The sequence below is a fragment of the Protopterus annectens genome, chromosome 1.part1, assembly GCF_019279795.1.
Source record: "Protopterus annectens isolate FY-2018-M chromosome 1.part1, PAN1.0, whole genome shotgun sequence".
In the NCBI taxonomy this organism is placed as follows: domain Eukaryota; kingdom Metazoa; phylum Chordata; order Ceratodontiformes; family Protopteridae; genus Protopterus; species Protopterus annectens.
Window position 1 is genome coordinate 1,840,678,537 of NC_056726.1, and position 20,869 is coordinate 1,840,699,405.

At 39.0% G+C, this 20,869-nt stretch overlaps 1 protein-coding gene across 1 annotated transcript in view; it reads left to right on the forward strand.

The window, feature by feature from the left end:
• GLP1R (glucagon like peptide 1 receptor) overlaps positions 1-20,869 on the forward strand; it is a 3,029,130-nt gene that overhangs the window by 689,632 nt on the left and 2,318,629 nt on the right. The window contains exon 3 of the mRNA XM_044084828.1: positions 3,380-3,476. Coding sequence (XP_043940763.1) covers positions 3,380-3,476 — 97 coding nt within the window. The remainder of the gene's footprint in view (positions 1-3,379; positions 3,477-20,869) is intronic.

The following is a 20,869-nucleotide window of genomic DNA, read 5'->3' on the forward strand; positions in this document are numbered from 1 at the left end:
GATTCTGTCAGTAAGCCAGTTGGTAACCCATCTTGTGACATAGGGATTTATACCTAGTTTAGTGAGTTTATCTATAATTCCAGAGTGGGGGATGGTGTCAAAAGCCTTGGCGAGATCTAGATAGGCTGTGTGAACCACCTTACCCTCATCTACGGCTTTGGTGACTGCTTTAAAGAAGTCTATCAGGTTTAGGAGACATGATCTGCCTTTTACAAACCTGAACTGGATGGGGTCCAGAGTTTGGAGATTACAGATGTCATTGCTTATAAGTTCCATGATGATATGTTACATAGCCTTGCAGACCAGGTTCATCAGGCTAATGGGGCAGTAGTTCCCGGTGTCTGTGGTGGTTCCCCCTTTGTGGAGTGGAATAACCGTCACTGTGCGCCATTCAGTGGGCACAAAGCCTGAGGTGAGGCTATGATTGAACATGGTACTTAGGTGGGGTGCCAGTTCATTCTGTAGTTCATATAGAACGCAGCCTGTGATGTTGTCAGGTCCCATGGATGGTGTGTTCTTGGCTTTGGAGAGTGTGTTTTTTACCTGTGCAGCTGTAATTACAGGAACTTTGCATTCTTCCAGTATAGAGATGGGCCCTTTAAGGGGTGAGAGGGGGGTAAAGTTAGCACTGAACCTATTTGCCAGGATGTTGGCAATATCAGTTGGTCACTGTATATTTAGTGCCATTGTGCTGTAACTCAGAGCTGATCTGAGTGTTGCCATTGAGATTCTTGACATAGCTATAGAATGCGTTGTGGTTGTCTGTAGAACCAGTGGTGATTTTGTTTTCGCAACTAGCTTTGGAGGATTTTATAAGGGTTCTCAGCTTTTTACTGAGGCTGACCAGGGAGTTCCTCCAATCATGGGATTTTACTCTTTTTTGCAACAGTTTCTTTCTTCTGCTGTAGAGTTTGTTTATGGCAGGGGACCACCAGATTGGCTTCCTTTTTTTGGAGGATAGCATCTTGGTTCTGTTAGGGATTGCACGAACCATGCACTCGTGTAAGTGCTTATAAAGTGCATTTGTGTAGGATTCAGCAATCGTACCTCTATTGTCCATCTGCATGGGTGTCATGAAGTTCACCACTTCTGTCTTAAGAAGTATGAAGTTGGCTTTGGAGAAATTTTTTACGGTGGTTTCCCTAATGGGGGGTGGGGGTGGGATGTGGATGTCTAGGGTGATTAGCTTGTGGTCGGATCTGACCAATGAGGAATTGACCTCTGGTGTGGAACACCGGTTGCCCATGTTGGTAATGACCAGGTCTAGGGTATTGCTGTCCCTGGTGAGGGTGTGGATAAGTTGATCCAAGACATTGGAATTTATGAATTCCAGAAAACATTGAGCAAAAGAGTTGGTACATGAGTGGTTTTCCCAGTTAATGGTGGGGAAGTTGAAGTCACCCATTATTAGGGTGTTAGGTTGTACCCTAATATTTTACGATGTATCAAGAAATGAGGAGTGGGAATCCTGGGGCATGGTGGGGGATATGTAGCAAGCTACAATTTGGATTGCAGTCTTGCCCAGAGTTAGTTGCACTTGGATAAGCACAGCTGCATTATGTTGAGCAACTAGCCTGGAGGTTTGGATATCCTTAATGAATATGGACACTCCTCTGCCTTTAGTGTTTCGGTCCAGGTTAGGTGGCTGAAAGGTGTGGTATGAATTATACCCTGGTAATGCAGGGGTGCTCTCTGGAGCCTTGAACCAGGTCTCTGTCACTGCACAGATGTCAATGTTCTCCATTTTAAGGAGTGCTTCGAGTGAGTGGATTTTGAGGTTTAGACTTCTAGCATTGAGTAGCATTACCCTCAGATTTTGCTTGCTTGTACCTGTTATGGTGGTGAGTTTGTCATTTGAACCTTGCCTAAAAAAGGCACTATAGTGGTGGTAAGAGCCTTAGCTAGTATCTGGAATCCCAAAGGCGACAGGTGCAGGCCATCTCTGGCAAAGCATCGTGGTCTGTCGATCATGTCATCCCAGGCAAATAGATACTGGATCCCCTTAGAATGACACCAGTAGCTTAGCCAATTGTTGAAGTCAATCATTTTGTCCTTGTACTGTAGTATCATTCTGGGTGATGGCAAGATGCTACTCAGGGCTAGGGTCATACCTGACTAGGCTACAAGATCAGACAGCTCCTTCATGTCTCTTTTCATGTAGTCCAGGGAGGTGCGTCTCTGAGTCATATTTGTACTTGTTGTGGAGTGACCTGATTGCATGCATTATGTGGCGGATCCTGGTACCCGACAGGCTGCTGACAGTAACTTTCTCCTTGTTTAGTCTAGTGAGTGGAACATCAGTGTGCCTGACTGTAGGGTCACCTATGACTAGAGTGTTGGGTACGTTGTTATGCATTATGGGCTGTGGTTGAGTGGCACATTGAGTTTGTTGGCTATGTGTCATTTGAGTTGTGTTGGGGGAGGGGGCGGAGGTTGCTTCAGTTTCTGCTTTGGATGTCCCTGTTGCTTGAGCAGATTTTTATTGCAAGCCTCCACGAATGTAGGTGTGTGTTTTGTGTTTCTATGTATTTCAGAATATCAGCATGAACAAAAGCCCATAAATATATTTCAGTTTTCCCAGATATGAACTATGGGAAAGTAAAACAGTCAATCTCACTGTTATGCAATTAAAATCCCCTTCTATGAGAAAAAATTAACGTTATATATAACTTGAGTAAGGTGCCAGTTTTGTCACAGATGACTGGCTAGTGGTCTAAAGGTGAGGCTCTCCTCCCAGATGTAAAACAGTGTAAGTTACGTTATTCTAAATATGTATAAGTTTACATATATGATGCAACTGCAACTTTATTTGCAAGCTTGTGCTTTATAAAACAGACTGAGAAGTCAAAAACAGTGTCAGTTATGTATTTAATGATTCTGTCAGAGTATCTTTGTTTTTTTCAAAATGTATCATTTTTTTGTCAGAGTAAGAAAAATTCTTTTGTGAATTTTCAAATATTTTTTTTACCACAGGGCATCTTGATAAAATGAGCTTTGTTGAAATTTAAAGGCAATTGTTGGTGTAAATCCTAAACAGAAAAATGAAATCATAATGCCCTCCCTGTCATGTGAGTGGCAATTAGTGTGACAAAACCAAAATTATTTGTATATACAAAAAGCATTCTTGTATATATTCTTTGTATATACAGCATGAAAAGACACAGGCTGGAAGATAATACCTCTGTGATGTATATTTGTGTAACTATAAAACTGAAACTGTTTAACAGCTGTTTATTTTCTTCAGTGATATCATTTTAATGTTTTTCATTTAATTTATTAATACCTCATTAGTTTCTTAATTTGTTCTAATGATCTGTAGAGCCTTACTAACTGCACTTGGGCAATACAATACCTAACAAGAATAATGTTTTTTTTTCAGCCTTCTTCTACTTCCCTGTCAGAAACCGTGCAGATGTGGAGGGAGTACCGGAATCAGTGCTTGAGGCATATGTCACAGACCCCATTCCCAGAGGGAGGTAAGGCAGTCCCCACAATTTTATGATCACTGTCAAGATAGAGATTCTGTAATGCTTGTTTCACACAACAAAGTGTTGTGACTACAGAAAGTCAAGAAAACAGAGTATAGCATTTCTGGTGTTGACATGCCCCTTAATGTAAACAATAAATGTGATATGTCAATGGCAGGACAATGTAATTAAGCAATTAAATATAAATAAATGAAACAGTGACAGATTTTGCCAATTGCCCTTGTACTGTGTGACATTTGTAAAGCTTTGGTACATGAGATAAACTTAAAGGACTATCTTATACATGAAGACTTAAAAATGCTGGGTGCAGTATATGGACAGTGGATACAAATCTCTCATTCTTTCATTTATTTGCACAAAACTGCTTAGTTACTTTTATCGGTCATTAAATAGCTTTTATTGAGTGTATCATGTACAAGTAGCCCGACCTTAGTAGTTTTGCAGGATGTGCAGCCTATTTGAAAAATGTTAGAATGCAGAATTCATTCTATCAGCAAACGTATTTCCTTAAGGACATATTGTGTGCAAGTATGACTTTCTTGGAGAACAAGCACCTGTTTGACAGTTTTTGATATATGTATGTGTTTATTTACTACAGTGTGTGTATATCAAAGGAAAGGTAATTTGTTTCAACATTTTTTTTTCTTGTTTCTTGAGGGTAGAGAACCAGAACATATGTCGATCAATCACTAAAAAAGTAACAATTCTCTGTTTATTGGGCTTTGACCATCATCATTTTGGCATTGTTTCTTACTATTCAGTAAGATGTGCTCGCTACATCATTTATGCTTTCTTGTCACCTATATACCAGTTTGAATTTTAAGGCAAACCATGGCATCAAAGACAACATACTCAGGAGTACAACACCCCCTAATGCTGCACTGCAATTTTAGTAATCCAGTCATCTGGAGTGGGAATAGAACCTACAGCCTTCTGGTCTAACAGCACCAAAGCAGTGTGTGCTATCTGTTGCACACAATTTAAAATGTTGGTGCAACACATCTTACTTATTTATTTCTATATTATTATATTTGATGGCCTGCATTTTATGTATTTACATATTAATTACATGATTCATTGTTTATAAAATCTGTTTTTAGAACCTTCATTCTATACCTTTTAGAATTGTGTACAGAAACCCAGCATGTCTGTTTTATTAAACTACACTGTATTTCACTTCTTTAATTAGCTCATGTGATTAATAAATTTGCTGGTTGTTCATTGTTTGGTATCTAAATCTAAACTGAAAAAAATATACAAATGCAGACAGTTTAGAAATATCTTTGCTAAGGGGAAGCAATGTAGCCATGTCCTGTTCTAATTCTAAATAAGAGGTGAATTAATGTTTTGTGACCTGGATATTTTCTTCCAAGTACAGGACTCTACTTAATTCAAAATCATCAGGTCTTTAGGGTGAAGACATCTGTACTTTAGCCGAACGATCACAGCAATACTCATTACTTTGTGGCGAAAGATCTAAAAGTATGAATGTTCTACAGCACGCAGCAGAATAAAAACTCACAGACTCTGAGGATAGTGTTGGTGCAATTATCAAACCACATGCACGGTGTGGTGGGGTTAGCCACCCGACAGTGTAAACCTTGGCTCGAGATGATTGTCACTAGTGAAGTGACACCCTGACCCCATGTGAGAAATGGAAAAAGGGGTTGAGGATGGAGGATGGATCCACAGTGCTTACTTTCCCATTAGTTTACTCAGTGTAAGTGGTGCAACAGATAACAATACAATTGAGAAGTAAAAAGTGCTTGGAAACAGTATCAAAACCACTACAAACCAAAGCACTTGCAGAACCAGCAAACAAAATGCCTCTTCAGGTCGCTGAACCAAAATGATTTATTTAACTCCACAAAACAATAACTTGCGTTTTCGTCCTTAGACGTCATCAGAATGAATAGTTACACAAGCTAGTAATCTCATTAAATAACCCTTGCTTCCCATTAACAAAACAATTAACCAATTGAAACATTTAATATAATTGAAGTGCATTCAAAATGCTGCTATAAAAACTCCTAAAACAAACAGTCACTTATTGCAATAACCGGTTCTAAAAACAGATTTTATAAACAATGAATCATGTAATTAATATGTAAATACATAAAATGCAGGCCATCAAATATAATAATATAGAAATAAATAAGTAAGATGTGTTGCACCAACATTTTAAATTGTGTGCAACAGATAGCACACACTGCTTTGGTGCTGTTAGACCAGAAGGCTGTAGGTTCTATTCCCACTCCAGATGACTGGATTACTAAAATTGCAGTGCAGCATTAGGGGGTGTTGTACTCCTGAGTATGTTGTCTTTGCATGAGATGTTAAACCAAAGTCCCATCTGCTTAAGTTGATGGTAGCTCAGGTGGATATAAAAGATCCCCTAGCACCTATCAGAAAGAATAGGGGAAGTTCCCTGATACCTGGGTCAAATTTCTCATAGTAAAAATACCACTGTGGGTCTCTTCTCAAAAAAGGCCACTAACATTGGGGGAGTAACATTCTAACAAAAGATAAATAAATAAATATTTTACTTAATGACACTAGTATAGAAATTCTACAGACTTTTGCCAGACCTGACTTTCTTAAAATGGGTGCACTCATACAGTCAAGCGTTTTAACCATGTTAATTACATGACTGCATGGAGTGGTGACATTATGTTTATTTGGGCCGCATACATGCACTAAATCTTCACTATTCTCAAATACTTTACATCATACCCCAGAGCGACTGAAAACACCTGAAGTTGTTGGAGATGTGGGACTAAGGGCACAGATTATTATCATTTGATCTGGGAATGCTTTGCTGTACAGCATGTTTGGACAAAAGTGTATAATATGTCTGTATCGGTACCAGATGCTGCTACCCCTGCAAGGACTTAGTCTCTTCTTGTTGCTTTGATTGCAAGATAATGATGCAGATTCAATAAAGCATACATGGTCTGCTAAAAACGTGTGCACTTCATGGTGCAACATGCGCACAATAACGCACAATTTTGTATGCAGTAAGTGACAGCATAAGCACCTGAATTGTATGCTAATCAACCAATCCAAGATGGAGGAGCTATTCAGCAGGATTTAAAGCAACATGTAGACTCAGTGCTGGTTTTCCCTACGAATTCCAAAACCTATTGGAATACAGCCACAGAAACTAGGCTACACGGAAAGAATGCTAGGGGCTTCTGTTGCTATTATTCATGTGTATGTGCAGCAGGCCCATGTCTACGCTGCTGCTAACAGACCACAGCCAAGAAGGAGAAGGGTTTTTAGACTCTGTTTAACTTTTCACATTCTGATTGAGATAGAAATGTAGAGAGCTACAAGGTGGATAGAGACACACTGCAGGAACTCTGCAACCTCTTTTGTCCTCAACTGAGAGCAAGGGCAAACTGTGGGGAACCAATCCCAGTGGAGACTAAGGTATGTATAGCACATCTACAGGAACCTTCCAGAGACCAACAGCAGACATGCTGGGGGGTGGCACAGGCATCAGTATCCAGGATCTTCCATCAGTTCCTGAATGCTAGGCTGCAACATGCCAGTGAGTGCATATATTTTCCCCATACACCTGAGGACAGATCCAGAACTATGCAGGAGTCTTACTCTGTAACACACTACCCTGAGTTCCTGGGTGCCATAGACTGTACAAATGTAGAAATCAAAGCACCACACAGGGGAACAGGGAAGGGTGTACATAAATAGAAAGGGCTACCATTCCATTAACTGCTAGGGCATGTACAATATAAGGTAATCATCCTGAATGTGGGTGCTGGCAACCCAGGCTGTTACCATGACTCACATATCTGGCACAACTCTCAACTGCATGAGATGTTTACTAAGGGGTATATCCCACAGGGTCATTTACTGGGAGGTGCAGGTTATGCAATGGAACCATTGCTGATAACGCCCATCATAAATGCACACATACCAACTGAGGAACACTATAATGAGACACATGCTCAAACAAGAAATATCATAGAGCATGTGTTTGGGCTGCTGAAGTTGTGGTTCCAGTACCTAAATACATCTGGGGGATCCCTACAGTACAATCCCTCTACATGTGCTGAAATATTCACTGTATGTGCCATACTTCAGAACATTATTCTGAGAAAACAGCTTCAGCTGGAACAGCAAGCGGAAGGGCCACACATCCCAACACCTCTGGCAAGGAGTCAGAGGGGAAACCAGCAGCTGCTGTGGGTGTAGGCAGATGTAGACATGCATAATATGCCCATGTATTCACCAGAAGGCAATAGATAGTACACACGCTCACTGCCTAAGGAGCTAAAACTTTAATCCTAAACACATACGTACAGTAACATTGATGCCTGGCAACACTCACAACCTTTACTTCCCCATCTAATGACTGTATACTGCTAGTATCAGACAGAGTCATCCCTGAACTAAAACTCTTGCAACTGCTGGATTTCCAAGATAAGTTTTGAACCTGGAATAGAAAAATAAATGTCTAAGAATACAAATGAATGGCATATCTTTGCATACTATTACTTGGTAATTAAGTATAAGGTAGGTGATTTTTACAGCAATTACATCAAGATATTACAGCAGTGACTTATGTGAATATGTGTACTCTATCAACTAATAGCCCTTACATCTAAAATGCAAAGATTTTCACTGAATGTCCACAGTTTGGCCTCATATATTTGTAATGGCAAATCATTAAAGAATGAAGTTAGAAAATAATGGCACACATTTCAATTTCAGACTTTAAACCCTCAGAACAAACAAAAATAGTAATGCAAAGCCTGTTAGTCCATCATCTGTCTAAGTTTGTAAGACCACAATGTTTAAAAACTCTCCCCATTGTTGGGCCTTTGTCACACACTTATTTATGGCTTGGTTCATCTTTGCTTGTCTAAGAGTTTGGAAGGGATGTATACATTACAAAAACTTGTAAGAAGGCAGTACAATTTGCAAAACATCATCACAAAAACAGATATGTTAAGCATTAAGTCAGCTGTGCGCTCTGAACATCAGAAAAATAGTTGTGTATCCCTAAATCCAAAAGATAGAAAACAATGATATGGCCCAGTTGTCATCATTTGCACTGAGTGTTGTATGTGTGTGTGTGTGTGTGTGTGTGTGTGTGTGGGGGGGGGGGGGGCAGTAGGTCTTGGCTGACACAAAAGGTAGTGAGTGCATGTGAGTAGGAAAAAAAAACAGGCAGACATGTGAATAAAGTATCAAATGGCTACTGAGACAGAATGAGCTGTACATCTCACAAATGACCCATAAAATTATTATGTGTGTGTGTCTGTATGGGCACTCCAGGTGAAATTAATGTGTGAGTGTCTGCAAGAACACAGCCGAACTTTGTGCTAGCTCTATGTCCTGGTATGTTGGACAGGTGTGAGTCGTGCTTGGTAGAGATGACACTTCATTGTCATCATCCCAGACCACAAGAACTGGCTCTGCAAGGAGTTGCACTGACATGTCCATGCCCATAGTCAGATGCACTGCGGTTACTTGAATGTGACTGATGTTTGCTGGCTGAGCTGTCCTCATGAGTGTGTTCAGGATCACAACCCCATTTTCTGCCACATCTAGGTGTGGACTCCTTGACCACTGATGGAGTAGTGGAAGTATCGCCACTATGGGAGCATGTCAGGCATGGCCACATTGGCTAAAAATCAGATGATGTGGCTGATCTATGTCTGCATGGATGCCATCCCCCTCCCAGCAAATGTTCCATCACAGACACAGCCTGTTCCAACATGTCATTCATCTGGTCCATTGAATCAGTAACATGGTAGAGGCAGTCACACATGTCAGCCTGTGCTACATCTACACCCCTAGCATTTCCTAGAAGGCCCTATTGGAACATGCCTATGTCTCCATGATGGTCCTAAACATACATCGAGTGGCACAGAAAGACACACCAGGAGTAGGTGAAGGATGGACAGCAGGCCTCCTCTGAGCACCCCTAACAACCCTCCTGCATGGTACCTTGCCCACACTTTGGCTCTTATCAGAGTCAGTAGGCACTGTAGCTGCAGTAACCACACTACCCTGATTAAGTGTCTCATTCTCCATCTATCCAATGTCCGAGGGCTGACTGGAATGGGTTTGTGTAGGCCTACTGACTGTGTCAGATGGAATTACAAGTGATGGCTGAATGTCAACCTCAGCATCAGATTCAACCTCTGCACCCCCCAATTGTGCCTGTGTTTGATCACCTTCATCATCAGACTCTGATGATACTCAGACATGAGGTGGTAAGAGTCCTACACACCACTGTCAGTTTTACCTGTGATAATAAGCAACAAACACAGTAAAGAAATCAATAGCTACACTACTACAGCTTAATATATGCTAATAAACTAGAACTGGGGCCACTATCACAGACAGTACAGCAATACACTCATAGTCCTGACACCCACCTTACACATACAGATAAGTGTATATTCCTGTCAAATGCTCATCAGTTCTGAAATGAAAAATGTGTGGCTTACCATATGTAGATGACACCACATTAGCTAGGGAGGATGGTGCTAGAAGAAGTTAAGCAAAATGTAAGGACACCATCATCACGATAACAATAACACAGGGGAAATGTTTGGCCTTTATATGTCCAGTAACAGTGCATTTAACTGAAACTTTTATGACACATCTACCCCAAGCCCATGTGTAATGAACCAGAATGTGTTAACTGTATCAATCTATAAATAGTCGCCCCCCCCAAAAAAAAAATATTAAACCAACTTAACTGTTGCTTTCAATATTTTACTATACAAGAAATATTTAAAAATTGACATACGTAAGCCTACCTGGAAGCTCCTCCTGGGACATACTTGTCCTCCATGAAACAGCAGCACCAACATCGATCACAAGCTGTTGTTCAGTTTCCACTGAGGTTTCTCGATCCCTGACAGTGGACAGGAACTCTTCATTTGGTGTCAATGGTGGATCTGTAGCAGGCCACCCTCCCCGGTATTCAGCTGTCCATGGCAGCTGCTCACCTCTGGACCAATGAAATCATGTCAATGGCTGTATGATGCACCTGATCTTATATCCCTCTACATCTCCAACAGCATTGATGTTATTCACTATCTGGTTCCAAATTTGCATTATTCCAGACATATCCCCACCTCCTCTCTTAAGCTGAAAGGCACCATGTTGATGAAAGGCTTGGACAATCACGCCATTCTCTGACTCACTGCAGGGGCGTTTACAGGATTGTGACACTTGGGTCCCATAGTCCTAGGTAACATAAAACATAAAAAAAAAGGATACTACACATAAATGTCCCATAAATAAAAGTCCTGCTTATATGTAACAGATATTATTAGTTTTTCAATATCACCCGCTAGAGAAACAAACAATGTCAGTTAGTATTCAAATATAAAAATGGTTATGTGGTTCTAACATATCACAATCATACACAAAACAAGGTTTGATCCAAAACAAGGACTAACAATAGCAAAGCAAACCTCTGTAAAAACATTTTTCAATTGTGGCAGCACAGAAATGGAACTTGGCTCCCCACCCTAAAAGCAACAGGTAAATGACATTTTTTACCAAACAAAGAATAACACATCAGTCAATTGTTGTTCAAATAAACTGTCCCTAAAACATGTGTGCATATTTATCAAAGAACAGTCATTTTTATGCAAGTGCCAGTCACCTCTTCCTGTGCTCAGCACTCCCCTAGAGGTGTCTATGGGTCATCCTAGAAGGCTAACCCCACTGTGTCATTGACAATAATATGTGACAAAATCCAGTATATAATTGAAAAATTCAATCAAACATTATCAAGATCAGTAGTCCTCTGTTCAGAGAAATCAAAAGTAGTAGCAATCTTCTTCTGTGTTACCCTCATTTACAACTCTCCTCATCTTCAGGTTCCCTAGCTACATGGTTCCCTTTTTATAGTGTAGATTCAGGCCTGTGAGCATGGCAAATATGCACATGAGGTATAAACTCATTAGAATTGCTGAATCCCAAATTCTTGGCTCCATGTATCAGGTGTAAACATAGTTCAGGCACTTCCTCAGTGTTTTCTGTTAATGGATTGCAGCTGTGAATGATTAGTAGGAAGAAAGAAAACACAACAGCAATTCAGACTCCTTTACCTCCACTGGGTGTGTCAGCCAGCATGCACTTACAAAAATGTAGAAGTAATGGAATCAAGGTTTTAAATGGAAGTGAGCAGCACACATCTCAGTTTCTCTTCACTAATATCCAAACTCTCCTACATTTGTTGAAAACTGTATATTACTGACATTTTCTATTTTCATACATTTTCAGAACAATGATACAAAATGCCTTACAGACTGCATATCTCAGATTACTGCTCAGGTAAGTGAAGAATGAACACCATACAAAGAGAAGACAAAGTTACATTGCTGCAAACAATAATCATAAATGGTTGCACTACATCTGAAATTAACACAAGTACAAACAAATCAGAACTGTACAAGTGCCATATGTCTTAATACTGTGAATGATTTGGGACTTGATTGTATGCACAATAATTTTCATTCCTGCCATGAAGCTGTTTTTGTGGCAAAGAGGGATAAGACACCCTTATTGTGTTTTGTAGGTTCATTGGTATGAGAGTTCAAATCAAGACTTGAGTAAAAATCTTTCATGTGTACAAACATTTATTTTGTAATGTTATTATCTTCATTAACGACCTTTATACTGTCATCCCAAAAGTCAGCTGTATCCAATATGCTGATGACTCTACTCTGATTTGCTCAGCCACATCTCCAGTAGCGTTATGGTCAGCTACCCAGACCACCTTTAATACAATAGAAAACTGTCTTTCTGAACATCGTCTGATCCTAAATCCCAAAAAAACTAAAATGCTGTTATTTTCACCAACACATAGGTCTACCGCTTTCACCTTTACCATAAAATCAAATGATGGCACAATAATCTCCCCTGACCCATCTACAAAACTATTAGGTGTCATCATAGACAATAATCTAAAATTTGACCTACATGTTAACCAAACTATCAAAACCATCAATAAAAACAAGGGTTACTTTACAGAATAAAGCCTTCCTAACCCCTCCAGCTAAAATTGCCATAGCTCGCTTTCACCTTCTTTCAACCCTTCTGTATGCATCCCCTCTACTCTCGAATTTAAACAAGACTGTCCTTAACAAACTCTCAATTTGTTACAACCACATTGCCAGGTTTGCCACTGGGCTGCCTATTAGGACACATCATTGCATCAATCTAAATCAGCTTGGGTGGCTTGAACTACCCAGCCAAATCCAGTATAACCAACTGATTATGGCCTATAAAATCTTCTATAATCCGGACAATGCTCCTGCACTTAAAAATATTATCAGCCCCTATAACAATCCTAGACCGCTTTGCTCCTCTAACAAACTACTAATTCAGACTAGCAAAATTAATAACACAGCCAGTGATTCTCTCTTTGCAAACTCTGTAAGTAGATCCTGGAACTCCAGCTGATATTACCTTACTTTCCACCTTAGGTCAATTTAAAACTAGACACAAACAACATTTGTCACTTAACTGGCTATGTCAATGTATCAAGCCTGGCTAACTCTCTCTAGAATGTGTAAAAATCTGTTAACCAGTTTACTGTGTAATTTAATTTAATCCTGACTTGTGCTCAGGATTAACTGTAACCTGTGGAACTTGTTTAACTTGCTTATTTATGTAATCTCTATAAATAAGTCTGTTTGTAATATGTAAAGCTGGTATTATGTAATGCTGCATCTGCTTACCCTTGGAGCTTTTCACCCCGGGCCTCCACTGAAAATGGACATGCATCCAGTCAGACTATCCTGGTCAATAAATGTAAAATAAAAAATAAAAATATTTATTCTTTTTTCTTTATTTTTTTTAAAATGCCACTATTTGTCTGGCACATGGTTTAGCACAAACACAGGGAAACAGATAAATACAATAAATGTCATGTAATGTACTTCTGTGATAAACAATATATAAACTATAGCTGTGAATCACAACTCAACTGTGTGTCCCTTTTCAATATACACAATCCCCCTGACTATTTACTTATAAAGCAGTCTATATACCCTTATTGATCATTTACACAACTTTTATTCAGTATGCCTGACACAGGTATTCGCAATGCTCTGCACTGTATACACTTTCATGTAATGTGTTGGAAATATATATATTTATATATATATATATATATATATATATGTATATATATTGCTTTATTAACTCATTCACTCCAATGGAATTCAGGAAATTTGCACAGCAACTTCCAATGGGCAGAGATTAAGTCAATTTTGGGATGACAGTAAGTATAAAGTACATGCTTTCCCCAATGGGCAGAGATCAAATTATGTCCTTACAATTCAAACAAATGTTCATATCTCTGGAACCACAGGGGTTATTAAAGAAGTATAAATGGCAAATTCTTCAGTACAAACTATTTTTCTAGTAGTAGTATTCTTTAGTTTCTAGGTCTTAAACGGAATTATGTAAGTCACAGTAAACACAGTAACTATTGCATTTGTAATATTTTGTGAACAACTTACAATATCTCAGCAACCACTCAAGTTATACTCATACTGTCTGTAGCATTTTATTCATCTAGTGAAGAGCTTTCACATGAGGTTAAGGAGTTCTTTCTGTGTTACTTGGTTGTTGAGATATTTAGAAAAATGTGAAAATTATATCTATATAAATATCATAAAAACAGCAGTTAATATCTACTTACCTACACTAGACAGAAGTCAAATATTAATGCAGCTGAGTTTGTCATTGTGTAAACTTTAAGATGAAATATTTTAAAACTTTGTACACAACATGGTTTTGGAATTATTGATACAAATATGGATAATATTTGACACCTAGAGGTGTCAGTAGGAGTGAACTGCAGATGCGCTTGGATGCGTCACTCGGATATAACAAGTTAATAACCTTGATAATCATTGTGGCATTCCGCTCCATTCCACAGACCTACCTTGACTGTAGGTAAACAGCTTTACATGACTGCTGCTTTCAGTGTTGCTTTATGTGGTTTCCTGGCCAGCAACATTTAAACTCAGTGTGCGGCATGCCTATGCAGTTAGTGTTGCTGCTCATGCACATAAATGCAAACTCCATGTAGGCTTAGCGGGAATCTCTGCATGGAATTTATTGAATCCCCAGATAAATCTAAATGACTGCCTTATGACCTCTAACTTCAACCTGTCAAGGGATGAGTGGTATTCCATTTGATGCCATTTCTAAAATACAATAACTAAAATATGTGTAGTACTTTTGAACCTAGAGGGAAAATATGATTCATAGTTGTTGAGTTTAGCTAGCCACAACATCTCTGAGAAATGTATGATGTACACTGCAGCATGTGTATTTGTTTCACATGAAGTGGCTTCCAGGCTGTTCATCTATCTTTGGTGTGGCACATCTTTTTCTACAATAAAACAACAGTTGTCAGAACGTATACAGAGATAGACATGAGGAGCAAAATGTAGATCTGTTACGATCAAAGGAACGAAGTAAGTTGACAAAAAGATCTGGTAAACTCACAAGCAAAGCAAAGAAGTAGTGTCATGGTGTAATTGTTTTAAAACAAGCCAAAAAAACACAGCACTGGGGACTGGGTATGAGCTGTAGTTAACATGAAAAGTAAATCACTGCTTACGGCCATCTGTGTATTTGAGAAATCCAGGACTATTGTAGCGAATGATAAAGTATTCTAAGACTTTTTGTTTTCTGTCTCCAAATATACGGACCTTGATGTTTTTTATCAGACCTCTTATCTTTCATTGATTTTTGCCCACTGTCCATGATTTTTCATCAGATTATTGGTCTGGCTATTTTAAAAAATAATGGATTCACAGTCACTAAATAATGGCATACATTAGTATACTAGACTCCTTGTCATTCCAAAATGTGTGCTTATGAAAATTATGCTATTCCATTAACCTTCTGAGCATTTAAGTTATGTCAGATCACTTGGACTTTGTTCCTGATATTTGCCCTACGATGTTAAGTGAAGTATGAGTTATATAAAGTACATGCTTTCCCCAGTAACATTTTATTCTATATAAGACTTCAGAACTTCTGAAAGAGAAATGTTCTGATACATATGTCTTGTGGGAACCTCATGGGTGAATACATACCATTTATAAATGGTACCAGCAGATGCCAAGAAAACAAAATATGAATCGTCTTATTCAAATAACTTCCTATGAAAATAAGAGCAATATATTTATAAATATTCTCTGTTTAGCCAAATCTTTTGGCACAGATGGATAAGATGTTGACTTTTACAATAGATGACATGTGTTTAACTAGCACCTCAGGTGTTGGTGAAGTTGGAATTGGGGAGGTAGGAGAAGAGTGGCAATTGTTGGCTCACCCACACTGGAGGGAAGGGTCAGTAGTTGGCCCATGGGGAGAACTCTGATGTCCACTCATGTACCAATGGCACAGATCATGCCAGCATATGCATGTGTGGAAGCATGCATCCATGCACTTTCCTGAGGTAAGAAATATGTGAAAATCACAGCCATGTGTAGAGGAAGTTAGGAGCATAACAAAAATACCCTCCTCTCATAGAATATGGCAAATCTACATTCAGCACCAGATTCTCTGCTCCTGGGGAATGATTGAACACTAGAATTTCACCCCTATGATGAAGGAATGGGTCAAATGGATATCCTGGGAAGAAGTCTGATGCTCAGTGTGAAGGTGGAGAACCAGAACATATCAGTTGATCAATCACTAAAAAGGTAACAATTTTCTGTTTATGGGGCTTTGACCATCATCATTGTGGCATTGTTTCTTTCTATTAAGTAAGCTGTTCTCTGTACATCATTTATGCTTTCCCTCAGAGATGCAATTTTGTTCTGTATAGGCTTTCAAAATTTTATAAAAAGCATTCATTTTCTATTATAAAAAGCTTGCACTAATTTTACAGATGGAAAGATATTTTATTATGAATTGTAAGACATACTGATGCACAGGATACTTATGGCAGCAGATAGTTCTGATACACAATGCAGATGACTGTTTATGTTCAGTTAGCTATAATACTGATGGAACTGTGGTATAACAGATGTATCCCCGTAGGAGTAGTGTCATTTATGCTGATCCTATAAAAACATTATATCACACCAAGGTTTTGAGTTGTATTAATTGATTTGTGTTTCCCATACAAACAGGCTGGGATGTCAGCATGAGGATAGTTTTTTTTAATGTCCTACCATAAGCTGCCTTGAATCTTCTATAACTAGGTCAGATATTATTGATAAAGGCAGGTCTGTTGGTGTCAGAAAAGTAGAACAATGAAGAACAACATTATTGCATTTCACATAGATATTTGTACTCTGCAAAAAGTGTCAACCAGAAAGAAAAACATTTAATAATGCAATAGTAGCACTTACTATCTAGAGGGGTAACTTGCAAATAAAAACACATAAAAACATTTGCATCTTACAACTCTTCTGTCAGTTAAATCTACATCTGTAGTATGTGGAACACACGGGCTACTATCTGAAATCATCAAAAGGTACACTTATTTGCCACTTCTCTAACGCAGAGGAATACATACATTTTGCATGCTTGCCCTAGTCACACTGCAGCACGCATGAGAACAGTAATGGAAAGCTGGAAGAGTGTTAAAAGCTGTAATACACTTCATGCTGCCCCTCACACACAAACAATGTGTAGCAGAGTGGTGTTTACCAGCTTTTAAAGCTGATGGTCTACTTCAGGCACACCTAGTTACTGCCCATTGTCTGTGTGCAATTCTAAGTGTGCTACAGCTTTAAAAGTTGTAAAGCACTTTCCTGTCCTACACTATTTTTCTCTGTAATGCATAGTATATCTGAGCAGCTAAAACTCTATAAACAATAAATAATTATGATCTAGTTTCCATAATTATAACCCATAAGTTATATCTAATTGAAACATATGTCAGGATTTGCTCTTGTGGTGAACTTCTTGACATCCATCTCTCAAACACATAACAAAGGGGTTGTGGTTAGAGATCCAGTCTTAATCTTCCATACTGTATACTTCTGCTTTTGATGCTGTACTGGAAAATCTGGCGCATTAATGATAAGATATTTTAAAACTTTTGGTTCGGTAATAATTGGAATCTTGTTGTATCTGTAGCAGATTATGCTGTAGTTAATACTTAGAAATAGGCCTAAGGTCATGCTACTGCTCACAAGTGTTCACTCGCTGTAGTACTTATTTTTATTATACCTAACATGGGTAAATATATTCCTTGGAATGTGAGGGTGATTATAACTAAGATTTCCTGGACAGGCTGTGGTTCTTACTTGTGTACTTTTTTTCTCTTTCAATGAATCAGAATCTAACTGTAACTGTGTAAGTAAAAACTACAAAATAAGAGAGCTTGTTGTTTTGTTATCATTGGGATTTATGTTGACATATTCTTGTAGAACACATCTGAAATCTACTTTACTAAAGCTAATTCCAAAAGTCCTATGTAACCTCTGCTCAAGGGAGCTCCAGTTATGACCTGCTAGATATAAGGATTGGGATGGGTTCCAAATCATATATTCTATACTTCCATTTCAATTAAAGTTCAGGTTTGCTAATTTTAAAATGAGGAGAATGCATTCATTGTCAATATAGACTAGATCAGCAATAGATTAAAAAATGCAGTCAATACATGCTGTGGTCTGATTAGGGTTCTCTCCCCAACTCTAGGTATTTCAGAACTCAAGCTTGCTAAGAATAGTGCGGTGAACTGTCTCTTTCATAGTGTATGTGAAAATGGGGGAAGATTCATAAATGATACCATGAAAAATATTGACCTACTGGTGTAAGTGTACAGACCTTTCACCCCAAATAAAGGGTGAGTCTTGACCTTTAATCACAAGTACAGAGGTGGATCACAGTCAAATGGGGCCCTAGGCAGGATAATGGATCAACCCCCCCCCCAGCAGCCATTCCAGTGTCCCATTACATGGCTATTTCTCCTTACCATGAATACTGTTCAAACCTGTCAGCATGCATACTATCTTCTTTTGTATGTCTACATTGATTACAGATAGTTAGATTTAATTTAAAGGGACTGAGCCTCAGAAAGATGTACAGCAGGTTAGGGTGATCAAGGATAACAAGGGAAACATACTCACAAGCGAGGAAAGTGTGTTGAGCAAATGGAAAGTGTACTTTGAGGGGCTGATGAATGATGAGAATGAGAGAGAGAGAGAAGGTTAGATGATGTGGGGATAGTGAATCAGGAATGCAATGAACTAGCAAGGCAGAAGTAAGGACGGCTATGAAGAAGATGAAGAATGCAAAGGTTGTTGATCTAGATGACATACTTGTGGAAGCATGGAGGTGTTTAGAGGAAATGGCAGTGGGTTTTTTAACTAGATTGTTAACTAAATCTTGGACAGTGAGAGGATGCCTGAAGAGTGTAGAAGAAGTGTATTGATAACAATTTTTAAGAAAAAGGGTAATGTGCAGAGCTGTAGTAACTATAGGGGATAAAAATGATCAGCCACAGCATGAAATTATGGGAAAGATTAGTAGAAGCTAGGTTAAGAAGGAGATGATTAGTGAACAGCAGTATAGTTTTATGCCAGGAAAGAGCACTATAGATGTGATGTTTGCTCTGAGAGTGTTGATGGAGAAGTATAGAGAAAGTCAGAAGGAAATGCATTGTGTCTTTGTGGACTTAAAGAAAGCATATGACAGGGTTCCTAGAGAAGAATTGTGGTATTGTATGAGGAAGTTGGGAGTGGCAGAGAAGTATGTAAAAGTGGTACAGGATATGTACAAGGGCAGTGTGACAGTAGTGAAGTCTGCGGTAAGAGTGACAGATGCGTTCAGTGTGATGGTGGGTTTACATCAAGGATCAGCTCTGAGCACTTTCTTATTTGTACTGTTGATGGACAGGTTGACAGATGAGATCAGACAGGAGTCCCTGTGGGCTATAATGTTTACAGATGAGATTGTGATTTGTAGTGAGAGTAGGGTACAGGTTGAGGAGACCCTGGAGAGGTGGAGATATACTCTAGAGAGGAGAGGAATGAAGGTCAGCAGGTTTAAGACAGATAATATGTATGTGAATGAGAGGGAGGACACAAGAATGGTGAGGATGCAGCAAGTAGAGTTGGCAAAGGTGTATGAGTTTAAATACTTGGGATCAACAGTTCAGAATAATGGTGAATGTGGAAGAGAGGTGAAAAAGAGAGTGCAGGCAGGGTGGAGTGGGTGGAGAAGAGTATCAGGAGTGATTTGTGACAGATGGGTACTAATAAGAGTGAAAGGGAAGGTCTACAAGATGGTAGTGAGACCAGCTATGTTATATGGGTTGGAGACAGTGGCACTGATGACAAGACATGAGTCAGCTGGAGGTGGTAGAGTTAAAGATGTTAAGATTTGCATTGGGTATGATGAAGATCAACAGCCTTAGAAATGAGTTTATTAAAGGGTCAGCTCAGGTTGGATGGTTTGGAGACAAAACCAGAAAAGCAAGATTGAGTTGGTTTGGATATGTGCTGAGAAGGGGTGCTGGGTATATTGGGAGAAGGATGCTAAGGATGGAGATGCTAGGTAAGTGGAAAAGAGGAAGTCCTAAGATAAGGTTTATGGGTGTGGTGAGAGAGGACATGCAGGTGGTTGGTGTGACAGAGCAAGATGCAGAGGACTGGAAGAAATGGAAATAGATGATCCACTGTGGCCACCCCTAACAGAAGCAGCCGAAAGAAAAAGAAGAAGAAGAAGAAGAAGAAGATGGCACAAACACCATTGCACATTTGTTAAACAAAACAATGCAGTCTTACAATAAAAACAGGCTTAGCATTAACAGTAAACTTCTCTGCCCTTAAAACTCACATTCATTGAAATGTTATTGAAACCCACATTCAAAGAAAATACATCTGGCCAGTGGCAGATTAAGTTTACCTTATTTATTATTTATTTATTTGCATTTGTTGACTGGGAGTGTCCGAATGGACATAGGTCCATTTTCAGCGGAGGCCCAGGGAGAAAAGCTCCACAGTTAAAATAAACAGACAGTAGTTGCATTGGATTACATAGCAATTAACAATTTAACATAGCAATTAATTACAAACATATTTACAAATGAAGAACATAGTACATCAGTAGACAACTAGAATCTTTATCTGCGAAATACATAACAGACAAATGTTACAATAAGAAATTCCTGCTGTATAATAAGTACTAGGCTTATGAGCATCTGAGCTTGCTATAATCAAGGTAGTTAGTGAGATGGAAAGAAAGGCAGTGGTTGGATGGGGTGGGTGATATTAGAGTGGGATTTGCAAGGGCATAGCCAGCATGTTTTTAGGTGCGCTTTTAGTAAAGTTTTGAAGTGGGTGCGTGATGGTACGGAGGTAATTGTGGGTGGGAGGGAGTTCCATAATTTGGCT